The following is a 16,449-nucleotide window of genomic DNA, read 5'->3' as shown; positions in this document are numbered from 1 at the left end:
CATAGTGCCGGCCCCTATAATAATGAGTATTTCTAAAGATTATTTATTTGAAGAGAGTGTCCTGCTAGTTTGACCCCTAAATGGCTACAACCTTCAGGGAAAGGCCAGGATGAAGCCAGGAGCCCAGAGCTCCATTCTGGTTTCTTGTATGGGTGGTAGGAACTCAAGCAGTTAGACCATTACCTGCTGTCTTCCCAAATGTATTAGCAAGAAGCTGGATAGGAAGTAGAATGGCTGGGACATCAAACAGCACTCTAAAATGGGATGCTAGTGTTAACAAGTAGTGGCTTAACTTGCTGTGCCCAAACTCTGGCCCCAAGTTGTCAATATTAAGCCTTAAAAACAAACCATTTTGTTTTCTTTGTATTAGTTATAAAAACTTTGCGAAATGTTGATATTCTCAAAGTAATGTAATAATGGAGGAGGGTGGGTATCTGGCCTAGTGGTTAAGACACTGGTTAGGATGCCCACATCCCTTCTAGAGAGTTCCTGGTTTCCAGTCCCAACTGCAACTCCTACCTCCAGTTCCTGCTAATACAGACCCTGGGAAGCAGCAGGTAGTGGTTCTAAAAGTTTGGTTTCTGCCATTCACCTGGGATACCTGGATTAAGTTCCTGGCTCTTAGCCTTGGCCTGGTCCAGCCCCGACCATTGTGGACATCTGGGGACTGAACCAACAGATGGGAGCTGTTTCTCTAATAATAATTGAAAAATAAGTAATGAACCATATGAAAATATGGGAACTGAACAGTATAGCTAAGACAGAATATTACTAGAACCTGTCAAGTTCCCCCTTCAATAACTTATATCCTGGTAACAAATCATTGTCATTTTCTGTATAGATGATCATGTATGTATTATGTGTCCACATCCCCAAATTCTGAAATTGTTACATTGATACTCAACATTTTTTTCTAGGCTCTTCTATATTGCTGTTAACAGCTGATTTTCACTACTACTATATTTCAGTGTATGAATATATCCATTTTATTTCTCCATTTTCCTGTGGAAGAGTATTTAGATTGCTTGTAATTCTCATTAGTAACTCATAATTTTGACTCATCAGTGACTCACTGAACATTTTTATAGTCATCAGTCCCATGGTTCTTAGTTCCTCTATAAGAAATGCTGGATAGGGGTGGTGGGGAGTTGCTCATCTTTACTTTTATAAGGAATGCTGGACTATTTTCCAAAAGAGTTTATAGAAGTTCCTTTTCCTCCACCATGCTTGCCAACACTTGGTACTGCCAGCCTTGTCAGTCTGATGGATGCACTCTCATTTTGGTGTTAATTTGAATTTCTGTAATTACTAATGAGGTTAAATACAGGAAAGATTAAAAAATACTTAACTAGATATGTTTGATGCAGGAGGATTCCTGAGATCCAGGTATTAATCCTTTAACTAAGTCTCTTCTTTTGTGCAATGCTTATCTTTCCCTTTTGCCACTTTTTGTATTGGAATATTTTTGTTGACTCCTAAGTATAGCCTGGTACTATTAAATCTTTAACAACATAGATACTCCTCAACTTACAATGGGGATATGTCCTGATAAATTAATTTTAAGTTGAAAGCATCTTAAGTTGAAAATGCACTCAACACATCAAACCTACCGGACATCACGGCTTAGCAACACAGTGTCCTGGGGTCTATCAGTTGTTTGCCCCTGTGACTGTGTGGCTGACTGGCCACTGTGCTGGTGCCATTGCCTGGCATCACAAGAGGGTTCTGCCACTTACCGCTAGCTCAAGAAAAGGCCAAAATTCAAAATCAAAGTATGGTTTCTACTGAATGCATCATAATGTTGGAAAATCTTAAGTTAAACAATCATAACTCTGGGGCCATCTGTATGTGATACATGCCGGATCCCTCTTTTCATAAATAGAAGTTAATTTTAATGAGATATAATTTATCATTTCCTCAATAGGTAGCACTTTTAGTGTCTTTTGGTATCCAATAGGGCAAGCCCCTCATCTTACTCTCTGTGTAAAAGAGTCATGGTTTTTTCTTTAACTGTCTATATAAATTTTAGGATAAGTTTGTTAGCGACCATTGGTTTTGCTCAGCTATGCATTTACTCAAGGGGATCAACTTGGGAAGAACCAGAACCAGGATACTGCATCTTCTTATTCGTGAACATGGTTATATTTGTACAGATCTTTTTTAATGCCTTGATATTCCTCCATAAAGCTCTTGCAAATCTTTTATTTTGGTCTATTCCTAACTGCTACGTTTTTTTACTTGCTATTTCAATCCATATCTTTTTGTTAAAAAATTAATGTTTTAAACTCTATCATTAGTGTTACAAGCTTTTTAGACAGTGAAGATACAGTATAGTATGAAATATTTTAATTAAAAAAGAGCATGATTATATTACATAGATATATACAATCTATGCCAAAATTTAACTTAAATAATCTGCTGTGAGTTTAGACTAGCAGAATATACTAGAAAGTTCATTCTCTGGGATGAGTTGAGCCTCTTATGCTCTGATAACAGCCTAAGGAGACTATTCCACCATTGCTAACTCTTTCAGGCTGTGGCTTTTCTGTCTCTTGGCCTTATAGCCTGGACGCAGGAACTCTATCTTTCTCTTCTTTGCTTCACTTTTATTCTTGTGTTTCTTCAGCTTTTTCTTGGCAGCAATATCAGGATTGGTTACAAACTTAAAAAGGAAATAGAAATTTAACATTACTTTGAAAGTAATTACTTAAAAAAGTTCAATAAATAAAATCCAAGTACAGAAAATGTGCCATTTTATTCACCTTTAAACATCATGAATGCAATATATGCCCATTAAATAAAATCTGGAGCCCCAACTATAATGTCCCCACCTCCCAAACCCTCGTTCCTTCCTGGCTGCATATGACACACAAGCATAAACACTCCTGGTTAAAATGGTCATCAACCCCCTGGACCTGCCATATTTGCAATCGGCGAGCTTACCTCCAGAGCCTTCCTCTTTTTCCGGAGTGCTCTTTTCTCATTAGCCTGTTTTTGTACAGAGGCAAAGGCTAATGAAAAGCTCTCGAGCCCAACGAGTTTTTTGAGTAAGTCTATGATTTCCTGGGACAGATTCTTCAGCGAAGGATCTAATCATACAGTAATGATCAGAGGTTAGATAGGACACACTGAACATCAACACAAGCAACAACACACCTCATTTAAACTCCTGTGGCATTCTGTTACTATTCAACATTCAACGCCAACCTAACACTGGCCTCTGTTTCTGCACTGGAGGAGATGGCAGTAGTGTCGGACATGGCACTGCCAGCCACGACCTTGCTAAGGATGCTAACAAGGGATCGGAGACCACAGGGCCTACTTCCCACTGGGGACCTGGCTCTGAAGACAAGAAAGGGATCTGGGAACCTGACAGAAACGTTCTGGGTTACCTTTGTTAGTCTGCTCAGCCTTGGGCAGATGGGGAGAGGAAGAGAGCTTCTCTAGCCTCTCTAATCCACAGTCACAGACTCTGCTTTGCCTGCAGTAACGTTTATTTGAAAGGCACAGTGAAGACAGAGGGGGAGAGAGCAAGAGCGAGGCTAGTTCACTCTCCAAATGCCTGCAGCAGCCAGGGCTGGGCCAGGTAAGTTGGGAGCCTGGAGCTCCATCTGGGTCTCCCATGTCAGTGGCAGGGTCTCAAGTACTTGAGCCATCATCTTTCTAGACACATTAACAGGGAGCTGGACTACAAATGGAGTAGCCAAGACTCAAACCAGCATTCTAATATAGAATACACATGGCCCAAGTGACAAGCTTAACCCAGTTCCCTCATTTATTTTTAAAGTCTTAAAACCTCCATTATACTTCCTTTCTTTCCAACCTCTAGTTTCTTCTTTTCCCATTATCAACAATTAAGAGAGGGGCTGGCATTGTGCCACAGCAGGTTAAGCCACCACCTTGGATGCTGGCATCCCATATGAGCACCAGTTCAAGTCCTGGCTGCCTCACTTCCCATGTGGCTCCTTACTAATGACCTGGGAAAAGCAGCAGACGATGGCCTCAATGTTTGGGCCCTTGCCACTCACATGGGAGACCTAGATGAAGCTCCAGGCCTCAGCCTGTCCACTGCGGCCATCTGGGGAGTGAACTGGTGGATGGAAGATTCTATCTCTCCCTCTATCTCTGTAAGTCTTTCAAATAAATAATCAATCTTCAAACCAACAATTAGGATCTATGAGAGAAATTTATCAAATATACCAGGTAAGGACAAAGAAGAAAAAGAGGAAATACTAAAATGATATTTAGAAGACATTTCATATAAAAATGATTATGCAAATATTTTTGTCATCATTCTTTTTATACAAAATATTTTTTAGTTGAAAAGCAGCTACAGAGACAGAAAGGAGATAGGGAGAATCAATCTTCCATCTGCTTATGCACTCCCCAAATGGCTGCAACAGCCAGATCTGGGCCAAGTCAAAGCCAAGAGTCAGGAATTCCATCCTGATCTCCCACATGGGTGGCAGGGCCCAAGCACTTGGGCCATCTTCTGCTGTTTGTCGCAGGTGCATTAATAGAATGCTGGATTGGAAGTGTTACAACTAGGACTGGAACATGCAGTTTACCTGCTGCACCACAATGCTGGCCCCTATAATTGGTAAGAATGTAGTATTTTATGGTTCATTATTGTCCATAGCACTATGAGATAGAACCACCTAAAGTACAGTTTTCTTGGTATTCTGTTTAAGTGTAAAGCACCTTTCAGGACTGAAACATTCACTCTTGAGACTTGAAGAATACAGAAGAGGTCAAGGGGCCAGCGCTGCGGCATAGTGAGTAAAGCTGCTGCCTGCAGTGCTGGCATCCCATATGGACACCAGTTCGAGTCCCGGCTGCTCCACTTCCAATCCAGCTCTCTGCTATGGCCTGGGAAAGCAGAAGATGGCCCAAGTTCTTGGGCCCCTGCACCTGCATGGGAGACCCAGAGGAAGCTCCTGGCTCCTGGCTTTGGATCAGCACAGCTCTAGCTGTTATGGCCACCTGGGGAGTGAACCAGTGGATGGAAGATCTCTTTCTCTCTGTCTCTCTGTAACTCTGCCTTTCAAATAAATAAATAAATAAATCTTTTAAAAAAAGAGGTCAAATATAATAGAAATAGAAATAAGCCTATGTATTTGCTACTAATTATCTTGAAACCTCCCAAGTTTCCTTTCTTAAGCTCTGGCAGGGAGGGAGGACAGAAAGAAGGAAGCAGTCAGGAGAGAAACAAGTATCCAGGGGAACGGAGGAGGAGGGTTACCTTGCTCTGAATAGGTGCTGTTCAGTTCTCGAAACAAAGGAGCGATGATCATTGGGAGATATGGCTTCACTTTGTCTATCCCAAGATCCATTGCTACAGCGCCAAGGAACTTAAAGATGCATGTTCTCTGGAAGGAGAGATCACCTTCACTGGGAAAGTTTCTCTAATACACAGTCTTGCCAACACACAGCCTTAGTTTAGGAAGCAGGGATGTCTGTCTGTCTGGGACAGATTTTATTATTGCTGCAGTTTAGTTCTAAAAGGTAAATTTCCTAGAGACTTCAGACATCACTGATACCACTAAGATACTTTTTAAAAAATGACTCCATTTCATTCTGTGCCCTTGTCATACCTTTAAGGGGTTTCTAGGTGAATAAGCAGCTTCCAGTTTTGCAACCCGGGACAACTTCTGGATGAGCCACATCAGCGTGGCTGGCTTGCTGGGCTCTTCCCTCTCTTCTCTGTCACCCTTGGCCTTCTCCTCTGCAAATGCTTTGTCCTCTTCTGCCTCTGTGGCCCCACAGTCTTGTTCTTCCATGTCTTCTCTTACCTCACCTTGCTTATGTCCAGAATCAGGTTCCAGTAAGTACAAGACTTTGGCTACGAACAACAAATTCTTAACAACCTTTAAAAAAAAAAAGGTGGGGGAAGGTGGATTGGACTTTGATTTTCAAACAAATGTGGCCCATTAGAGCGTAAGCTAAACTAGATATTCTAAAATTAAAAAATAAAACCAACTGGTATTACACTATTTTGATAATATACTTAACACTGTGTCCAAACCTATTTCCACAGAACTTTCACCTACTTGGTCTAGTTCTGTCCTTTAAGGCCATACAAAATAAGTAAACAATTTCTTTCTGGAATATCCATTTTTATTATAGAAGTGAGCTTTCAGCCCCACTTCCATTAAATTCCTTCAAAAATTATACATAAAAATAATTTCTATTTATTGAGTACTGATAGTTGCTTTATATATAACATTTCAATTCAACTTTAAAATATTCCTGTCACGTAAAATTTCAGGAGTAAAACAAAGGCTCAGAGTTATTAAATGACTCAATAATAAAAACAAAAAAAGTAACTGGCCAGTCAGGATTCAAAGGTCCTTAGAATTCAAGCCCAACTTCATAACCCCTGAGCTCTTCTCTTCTCAAATCCCATCTGATCCAGTTGGTTAAACAGTAGAGTGGACTGATTTTGGTCTTAACACGAAAGACTGATCTACTGAGTCCCTAACTCCATGATATCTGTAAATCTAAGATGTAAGTATTTCACACCCCTTATGTGAGAGAGGAAGACAAACCTGTTATGAGTTCTTTCATCATCTGGCTACTCTACTAGATGTGCTGTGGGTCAAAAGTTCCCCCAAATGTAGTCAGAACTCCACACCCTCTCCAAGGCTAGCTTGGCCATCAAGTTAGTGCCAGAATTTTAATTTCCTTCTTCTGGACACTTGGCCTCCATGAATACAGTTGAGGTTTGGAGGCCTTTTCCAAACCCTATGGTAGCCACTTCACATTGTTCACTTACCCTAAGACCTATGATCAATTAAATTCTCCAATTTTTCTCATGTTGAGTTAATATTAGTAAATCTCTTCTCTATGGTTAAAATTGGTATCACCTGACCTCCGTCTACCCTGGCAGGATTTCTTTGACTCCCTCTGCCACCCAATTCCTTCCTTGATCCTGCCACAGTGAATCATGTTGTAGCCTTAGTGCAAAACTTGACAGCAATTTCAGTATTTATGACATGCCACTTAAGGTCACTCTTTAGTTACAGCATTGACCTAATTTCTGTTGTCCCTATCAGTCAATCTACATTGCTCCATTTTGTTCGTATGATTCATGAATGACATGGTCAAGGGCCTTGCTCACATCCAGATATCACAGCTGTGTCGGTTCAACTCCTAGCCTAACTGCTCTAGAAAAAGAGCAAGAAATCAAAGGGCCCAATTTACTTTCACCATAAATATTTTTAGAGGCCTTCTCTTTACACTTACTCATAATTACATCTCATGACATCAAAATACATAAAAACTTTTAGTGATAAAATGATTTTTCTACATTTTTATTAAGTATGGACAATTCTCATACCACACTGTAATATGAATATGACTGTTTTTAACTTCCAGAGGTTAGGCAGAAAATTCAGTATTATAGTTTAATAAGAAAATAATCACACAATTAATTTTCTTCAAAGTTTCAGTCACAATGTGGAACAGATATGCTAAGAGCAAAGAGGAAATGATTATCAGTTTACCAATGCATCTCTTTATTGGAGATTTTTAAATGGAGTCAAGTTATCCCAAAGCAGACCCAAGAGTTGACTAAATACATGTGTATAACTGAACGGGAATGTGAATGTATGTCTATATTCAATCTAATTCTCCAAGCATTAAAACATGTTGAAACAAAACAAAAACAAATGTAAGCATATTCCTAGACTGTTATAATAATAAGACTCTTCTATTAAACTAGCTAGACTACAGTTCTTACCTGTTCTCCTAGAGACTGATCTAAGAACTTGGAATGCAACTGATGGCAAGAGGCTAGAGAGATACTTTTCATCTGTGAAAACAAAATAGACAATGGCAGACATAACATAGAACAGTTCAAGATTATTTTAAAAGGCTAACCATAGGGGCTGGCATTGTGGCACAGTGCATTAGGCTGCCTGTTGCAATGATAGCATCTCATACTGGAGTGCCTGGTTCAAGTCCTGGCTACTCTATTCCAATACAGCCCTCTTCTTACATGCCTTGAGAAGGCAGTGGATGAAGGCCCAAGTACTTGTGTCCCTGCCACCCAAGTGCAAGGCCTGGATGGAGTTCCTGGCTTCTGGCTTCAGCCTGGCCCTGCCCTGGCTATCATGGCCATTTAGGGAATAAACCAGTGAATGCAAGCTCTCTCTCTTTTTCTCTGTCTGCCTTTCAAAGAAAAAAACAAATACATAAATCTTAAAAAAAAAAAAAAAAAAACAACACAACTAACCATAATAACTAATCATCACACAACTGATGTACTATATTTTGCTTTCAATGCAGAGATCTAAAGAAAAAGATTCTTGCCCAGCAAGGATGAAGTTGCTTCTTTCTACCTTCCCTTAGCATTTCAGCTCATGGAGTATTTTTGCTACCCAGGAATATTAATTCCTTATATTATAAGTAGAGCACTTCACATCACTCCATTGTTTTTCTTCCTCATTTCTTCCTTTCCATTCTTGGCTCATTCAGTATTTAGAGTTCCCTCTGGGAGCCAGACATTGTGCTGGGCTCTAGAAAGTCAGAGACAAATATAACTGGTCCCTTCCTAACATGTTCATGAACACATTCTCATTTAGTGACCAACAACTTTCTGAAGGAAGCAGGACAGACGGTTATTATTTTCCAACGCTACTAAAGAAAGAAGACGGTCACGAGAAATGAGCAAATCCAAGCCTGACTACACTCATGATCTAAAAGTTATCTTTGGTAAACCTTAGTCTTGGGGGTGACCCCATTCCAATTACTAACACTCCTGTTGATTCCCATGGCCAACAGTTGTTAGCTGGAAGACTTTCTCCCAAGGGCCAACCCTTCAATAGTTACCATGAACCAGAAAGAAATTCCACAAAGGTCACCACAGAAACAGAAAGTTTTACAGAAATCTTACCTTCTGGTCAAGGTCACCCGTTAGGAACTGGATTGCTACAGGTTCTGAGTGTTTCTTTTTTGTCTTTTTGGCATGCCATTTTCGAACAAGCTCCTCTGGCTGACAAGAGGCAAAGAGCAATCCAAAAATCTGGGCTGCAGTGAGCCACACCCAATTGTGTGGATGTCTCAAGTGAGAATGAACATGACCTAAGGGAAACGAAATGCATTCTCAGACATTTCAGGAGCTTTCCTGGTTCTTTGGTGGAAATCTAACTCACACATTCACTGAGTAACTACTATGTGCCTCAGGGGAGAACCAAAGACAAATAAAATGGTTCCTATTTCCCAGAAGCTCAAAAGGAGGTAGAATCGGGGTAGAGACATTGGAAACAACTACGAAACCAACTCTTAGCACGATAAAAGACACTTAAATCACACCAGTTCCACAAGGACTAGTTTCAGATTCAAGAGTAGCACTAACACATTTTCTGAAATGACTGATATACATACGTATTTAGATACACATTTGTGTCTAATAATTAGGGAAGCTTGTGGCTCCAAGTAGCTGTCTGGAAAACTATTATTTATTAAGGCTTTCTATGTGCCAGACACAGGGCTAAGTGTATTACATATATTATATCATTTAGACGTCACACCAATTCCGTGAGGTTCAATCTGTCAATTCCACTTTACAGAGAGGAAAGTAATGTTCCAGGGAGGCTGAGTGATATGCTAAGCTAGAGAGGGCCGAGCCAGTTCCACTCTTGATTCTTCATCATTAGGCTATAAGCTACTCTCTACCTGCCACACTTGGAAAGTTGAGGTGAAAAGTCTTACAATGTGAGTGTTGAGGAACAGGAGAAATTAACCCTGTCATATCTCAGTTTTAGATTATGCTGTTCCATTTCATGAACACGAACTTTTGTTCTACACAAACCTCTGCATAATCTGGCTGGCCATGACTCAGTGAAGCCATAGCAGAAGAGGTCACCAGTGACCATAGTATTTCTCATAGGCTCATGAGTTCTGGCTCTTTAAGAGGTGGGTAATTTAAACATTCATTCCGATGTCCACTTTCTGGCTAATCAGAGTTGAGTATGTTAAACATTTTAGAGAATGCCATAGAAGTTTAAGTAAATTAGGCATATTTACATGATGAGTACTATGTAGTAATTTAGAAAGATATCTACTTGGGGCCGGTGCTGTGGCGTAGTGGGTGAGGCAGCTGCCTACAGTGCCAGCATCCCATATGGGTGCCAGTTCGAGTTCTGGCTGCTCTACTTCCTATATAGCTCTTTGCTATGGCCTAGGAAAAGCAGTAGAAGATGGCCCAAGTCTTTGGGCCCCTGCATCCACATGGGAGACCCGGAAGAAGCTCCTGGCTCCTGGCTTCGGATTGGCACAGCTCTAGCCGTTGCGGCCAATTGGAGAGTGAACCAGCAGATGGAAGACCTCTCTCTTTGCCTCTCTCTCTGTATATAACTCTTTCAAATTAATAAATAAATCTTTTTTTTTTAAAAAAGAAACATACCTACTAAGTGTGTTATAGTACAGCAGTAAACTTACTTAGGCACAGCAAACAGGATATTGAAGTTTACACGTAACTAAGAAGCCTCTACAAACCTTGTGGCTAATTAAAGAAAGACTGGTTGGAAATAGAGGCCATGTACATCTATCAAATCATGACATTGTGAACCATAAGTACATATAAATTTTTATTTGTTAATTATACCTTAGTAAAACTGTTCAAAGGAAGAGGAATAAATAAATAAAAGGAAAAATAAATACGTATATACAAACTATCCATGCATGGTAAGCGGATTGAGAATTTTTCCCTTCCTTTTATTATATAATAATTAATATTTTCTTGTATAAATGAAATCATACATTCGTATTACCTAAAAAGTAATACATACGGTTTTTTCCAGCAAGAGACATTTTCACTGTAAGCAGTCTGAAAGAACCTTGCAGATTTTTCTCAAGCGTTCTTATTCTAAGTTTCCAAATCTATTTTCAGCAACTCTATCATAACTAATGTGTTTGCTTTCAGATTCATATAAAAAGAAACCACTTACTCCAGATTTTACGCAAAGTCTCTGAGGGCCTGGTAAACTGAATAATGTTACATCCCTTGATGAGCTTGCTCATCAGTGTAAGAAAACTGAACAGCAGGCGATCTGCAGCTTTCTCTTCAGTCTCTTCCATGATCTAAGAGCAAGATGGGTGCAAGTCAATGGAACGATCGGTAGAAACAAACGGAAGGCATCTGGTGCACACTTTCACTGTAGCCTGTAAAGTTACACCAGGGCTTCTAAACCTCAGCGTCACGGGCATTTTAGATTGGATAATGCTTCACTGGGCAGTGGAGGGCTGCTGCATGCACTATGGGACGTTTAGCAGCACCCCTAGTGTCTCTGCCTAGTAGATGCCCGTGGCGCCCCCCACCCCTAAGTTGTGATACCCAAAAATGTTTCTGGAGGGCTAGGTGTTTGGCCTAGCAATTAAGACACTAGTTGGGATGTCTACAAGCCTTATCAGAGTGCTTGGGTTTTAGTCTTAGCTCTGCTCATGATCCCAGCTTTTGCTGAAGCACCCTGGGAAGCAGCAGTGGTGACTCAAATGATTTGGATCCTGCCACCCTTGTGGGAGACTTGGATTTTGTTCTTCTTGGTTCTAGCTTTGGCCTGGCCCAGTAGCTAGCTTTTGTAAGCATTTAGGGAATAAATGGAAGTGCTCTGTTTGCCTGTCTCTGTCCTTTTAATAAATAGATAAAATAATATTTAAAAATTCAATGTAGCAATTTTAAAAAGTCTTCAAATATTGCCAACTGTCCTTTGGGAGGTAAAACTGCCCAGGGAGAACTTTTGATTCCCATATATTATAACAAATACTTTAACTCTCATTTTTATTTGTTTATTTAAAATGTATTTTTATTTATATTTCTTTTAAATGTAGAAAGAGACATAGACAGAAAGATCTTCTACCTGTGATTCACTCTCAAATGCCTACAATAGCTAGGGCTGGACCAGACGGAAGCCAGGAGCCTGGAACTCCTTCTGGGTCTCCCACATGGGAGTCAGGAACCCAGGTACTACAGCCATCATATGCTGCCTCACAGTATGTGCATTAGCAGAAAGCTGGATCAGAAGTAGACCAGGACTCAAACTGAAGCATTCCATACGGGATGCTGGTTTTTAGGAGAAGTTTCAATTATAATGAATTTTTGCTTTTACCAATAAAGAACAATTTTTGAACACAAGTAATATGCTATTAGCTATACTGTCTTAAGTAAAACAATAAAAATCAGTAGAAGTTCTATTCTCTAGAGAAGTACTTACATCTTCAAAGTTCTCAGGATTAATTTCCCTTTCAATCACAGGAAGGACAGTTTTAAGCCTTCTCTCAAAATCAGCACCTTCACTTTCCACAAACACTCCACAGATTAAGGCAGCAAGCTGTCTACTCAGACTCTATCAAAAATAAACCATCACAAGACAGTGTTAGCACAGGTTGCGAGGCCATTCTGAAAATTGTTAAATGGAGGTGGACATTTTATTAACATTCAGGGATAATAAAAACATTTCTGATGTCAAAAATCAATAATATATGGAGCTTTGATGATCAACATAAAAATGTGAAGAAATCTTCCCACCCAAGAATAATGTTTGTATGTGGTTTTTTATTATTATCTATTGAGTACTTTAATACATGTTTTTCCCATTTTAATTTAAAAAGAAGTCTCATTTTACTCCTAAATTTTGTGGGCATGCAACAAATAATCACAACAGAAGATACTGATTGTTTATAGTCTACACAGATGGGCTACTGATGGTGGACACAGAGTCAGCAAGCAGACAGAATGACACAAATTATGTCTCAGAAACAAAAGAAGCAAATTGGTAATAAAGTTATCCACCAACAGGAACACAGGTGATTTTTATGTTACTTTCTATAACTTCTTACACTTCCTAAAACTTTAGAGACTATATATTATTTGCATAATCAGATAAAAATAAACTTATATGGGATATATGATATATCTTCTTATTTGAAGTATGAACACCAAAAGCCAAGTCTTGACACTGAACTATGAAGAAAAACATTGCTTACCTTTTTTGCTCCAAACCAGGAGGTGACCATTTCAAATAGCCAATCTTTTTTCTCAAGGCTGATTTTACTGAGTAAGGATTTGATGGTCATGGATGCCATCTTTTTGCACACGGCAGAGTCATCATTCACCACCATTAGACAAAGAGGAATAAAGAACACTCCACAGTTCTCGTGAAGAAGTCCCTGAAAGAACAGAGGTATTTACGACCACACTTGGGAGAATTCCCACAGATGCTCTGACAAGGGGGGATGGAGGACTTCCTGGGCTCGGGGCAGCACGGGTGAGCAGTGTGAGTCACGGTACCTGAGGGAATGTCTCAAAGAGATAGGCGATCATCTCCAAGGTGGACTCTCGGCCGGTCTCGTGTTCATAACTAGGGCAAGAACATTGGAGGAATATGTTAGGGTTTCTAAGATTAACTAATCATTATTTTAGGAATTTAAGATAATGGATCAATGTGTCAGTCTATTGCATAGAAAATGAAAACTACTTTTATTTCCTTAATTTTAATCCTTGTGTATTTCCATCAAGCTACTGCACAGTTTTAAATGCCATTTTGTTAAATTTTCAACATTCTCCTACATGGATTGAATGACAATCAATGGTCAGACTAGATGGATTAAAAAGCAACTCAAAGCACTCATAGATAAATAAGAACACACAAGAACTCACAAATGAAACCCAGCACAATGCATGATAAATTAAGCCCGAGTCATTCACAATATCCCTAGAGACTGTGCCTCTATGTTCAGGGTCTGTCCTTATCCCAACAGCTGCCATATTAAAGGGAAAGAAGAAACTGTATAGTTAATGGCTTAAGCTTACTTCAGTTGAGCAAGCAAGAAGTCCAAGTTGGGTCTCAATTTGTTTCCCAGAGGATAGTCAAGAATGTATTTCAGAAAAACCTAGGAACAAAAGTCACATAGATGATTATTTGGGTCTCCTTTCTCTAGGATTTCTGTTTTCTAAGTTGCTTTCTGGGACACACTGGTATTTTATAAAAATCTCTCCAAAGAGTCATACATCAGGCTTTTCAATGGACACCAGCTAAGTCTGCCTGTGAAGTCAACATGATGGGTCTCTCCCCTATTGAGGGGAGCCACGTCCTGGCTCACCATTGGCAATTCAATTAAAACTCTCTCACTGTCATGTTGAAGTTGATCTCTCTCTGACAGATAATGGGGTGGACTAGTATGGACTACGGTTCAACCCCATTTCTCCCCCTGAATAACTATTAGAATATGGTGATTATATCAATAGTAATGAAAATAACTAATGCATTTATTAAATCTCTTCTATGCACTAAGCACTATGTTACTGTTTCTTGGTTAATTCTTATCACTCCCTTAGGAAGTAGCTGATATTATCTTATTAAATAGTGAGAGAATGAAATTGGCATAGAGAGGTTAAATATCTGGCTCATGTGACAAGCCCAGAATTTTGTAATTCATCTGTGTCCAAAGGCTTCATTTTCAAGCCATTATCATCTTCCTCTTTATTAATAAACTATGAGAAGTAAAGCACATCATTAAACTTTCCAAGGTTTGCTCCTCCCTCCAACTTAGGAATCAAACAAGGACACCATTTTCTTTGAAGGAACTACGAGTGGAGCGGAGGAGGCCATAACCTGTGGAGTAGCAGCTAACCCTCTTTCTTCCTAATGGTAGTCAAGCAATTTTTTCCTGAAGGCTTGCTTTCTCCCTTCCATCCTGGCCTCCTCAGCAGCCCAATTACACCTTCAATCGCAAGTTCAGACTGCTTCTCTCCCCCACCTCACTCCCCTTCATTTAGCTCCCCAGGAAAGCTAAGTTCCTATGCACTGCAAGCCTCACCTTCCACAGCACCTACTGCCTGCCCCTCCACCTGGATGGCTAAGCCATGTTCTTCCTTCACATTTTGGCTGAGCTATTGTCAATCCTCAGGAAAACCTTCTCTGATCTCCTGAACTAAGGTGCCTGAGTTTTACAACAAAGCACCCACATGACCCCAAGAGCTCTTCAGAATTTAGCCAATGTTGACTTCTCTAATCAAAAGTTGAGCAGACAAGGCAGGACTCCAGCCCTGCTGTGGTCCGACTAGGCTCTCTGTACAAACCTGTCTGCACTGGACTCTGGCAGGTTCGCTTTGTGCAGAAATAGCCAACTTGGATACTTTCCGCATGACATCATCAATTTCTGGGACCAACAACTTTCTTGATAAAATAGCCTAAAACATAAAAGAAAATTATGTACTCATTTAATGTGTTTTAGAATAGATGAAAGTTCTGCAGCCTTGATGTTAAAGCAATATCAGTTATTTTATTACTTAATTTCAGAAATATACAGCTATTTAATCTTTTTTTTGACAGGCAGAGTTAGATGGTGAGAGAGACAGACAGAAAGGTCTTCCTTCCGTTAGTTCACCCCGCAAATGGCCACTATGGCTGGCGCGCTGCGCCGATCCGAAGCCAGGAGCCAGGTGCTTCCAACTGGTTTCCCATGCAGGTGCAGGGCCCAAGCACCTGGGCCATCCTCCACTGCACTCCCGGGCCACAGCAGAGAGCTGGACTGGAAGAGGAGCAACCGGGACAGAATCCGGCGCCCCAACCGGGACTTGAACCTGGGGTGCCAGCGCCGCAGGCGGAGGATTAGCCTAGTGAGCTGCAGCGCTGGCCAGCTATTTAATCTTAAAAACAAAGAAACCGGGGCTGGTTCTGTGGTGAGTTGGTTAAGCCATGGCCTGCAGTGTTGGCATCCCACATGGGCAGCAGTTCAAATTCAAAACACCAAGAAGTCCCGACTGCTCCACTTCCAATCCAGCTCCTTGCTAATGGGCCTAGGAAAGTAGCAGAGGATGGCCCAAGTCCTGGGCCCTTGGCACCCACGTGGGAGACCCGGAAAAACTTCTGGCTTCTGTCTGGCACAGCCTGGCTGCTGTGGCCATTTGGGGAGTGAACCAGCAGATGGAAAATCTCTGTCTCCCCTTCTTTGTCTCTGTGACTTTACCTTTCAAATAAATAAATAAATCTAAAAAACAAAAACAAAACCCCAAAAAGCAAAAACAAACAAAAAACACTGATATGTCTACGTGTGTGATTCTCTCAAGAAAATAAATAAAAAAGAAAAAATGGGGGGCGGTGCTGTGGCAAAGTGGGTAAAGCTGCTAACTGCAGTGCTGGCATCCCATACGGGTGCCAGTTCGAGTCTTGGCTGCTCCACTTCCCATCCAGCTCTTTGATATGGCCTGGGAAAGCAGTGGAAGATGGCCCAAGTCCTTGGGCCCCTGTAACTGCGTGGGAGACCCAGAAGAAGCTCCTGGCTTCAGATCAGTGTAGCTCCAGCCATTTGGGGAGTGAACCTACAGATGGAAGACTTCTCTCTCTCTTTGCCTCTGCCTCTTTGTAATTCTGCCTTTCAAACAAATAAATAAATCTTAAAAAAAAAATGGGATGGGAATTTGGCCAAGCAGTTAAGGCGCTGGTT

General features: G+C 40.6%; 1 protein-coding gene across 1 annotated transcript in view; it reads right to left on the bottom strand.

Moving 5' to 3' along the window:
- Positions 1–2,331: 2,331 nt before the first annotated feature.
- Positions 2,332–16,449, bottom strand: part of UTP20 (UTP20 small subunit processome component) — a 103,719-nt gene continuing 89,601 nt past the window's right edge. Inside the window, exons 51-62 of the mRNA XM_008256963.4 lie at positions 15,083–15,193; positions 13,814–13,893; positions 13,292–13,361; positions 12,988–13,170; positions 12,216–12,347; positions 10,953–11,085; positions 8,897–9,084; positions 7,742–7,813; positions 5,595–5,867; positions 5,243–5,369; positions 2,944–3,089; positions 2,332–2,662 (exon numbers count right to left, since the gene is read on the bottom strand). Of these exons, the coding sequence (XP_008255185.1) occupies positions 2,507–2,662; positions 2,944–3,089; positions 5,243–5,369; positions 5,595–5,867; positions 7,742–7,813; positions 8,897–9,084; positions 10,953–11,085; positions 12,216–12,347; positions 12,988–13,170; positions 13,292–13,361; positions 13,814–13,893; positions 15,083–15,193 (1,671 nt within the window). The 3' untranslated portion in view covers positions 2,332–2,506. The remainder of the gene's footprint in view (positions 2,663–2,943; positions 3,090–5,242; positions 5,370–5,594; positions 5,868–7,741; positions 7,814–8,896; positions 9,085–10,952; positions 11,086–12,215; positions 12,348–12,987; positions 13,171–13,291; positions 13,362–13,813; positions 13,894–15,082; positions 15,194–16,449) is intronic.

Source organism: Oryctolagus cuniculus, chromosome 11 (assembly GCF_964237555.1).
Source record: "Oryctolagus cuniculus chromosome 11, mOryCun1.1, whole genome shotgun sequence".
In the NCBI taxonomy this organism is placed as follows: Eukaryota; Metazoa; Chordata; class Mammalia; order Lagomorpha; family Leporidae; genus Oryctolagus; species Oryctolagus cuniculus.
This window is presented reverse-complemented; position numbering and strand designations above follow the sequence as displayed.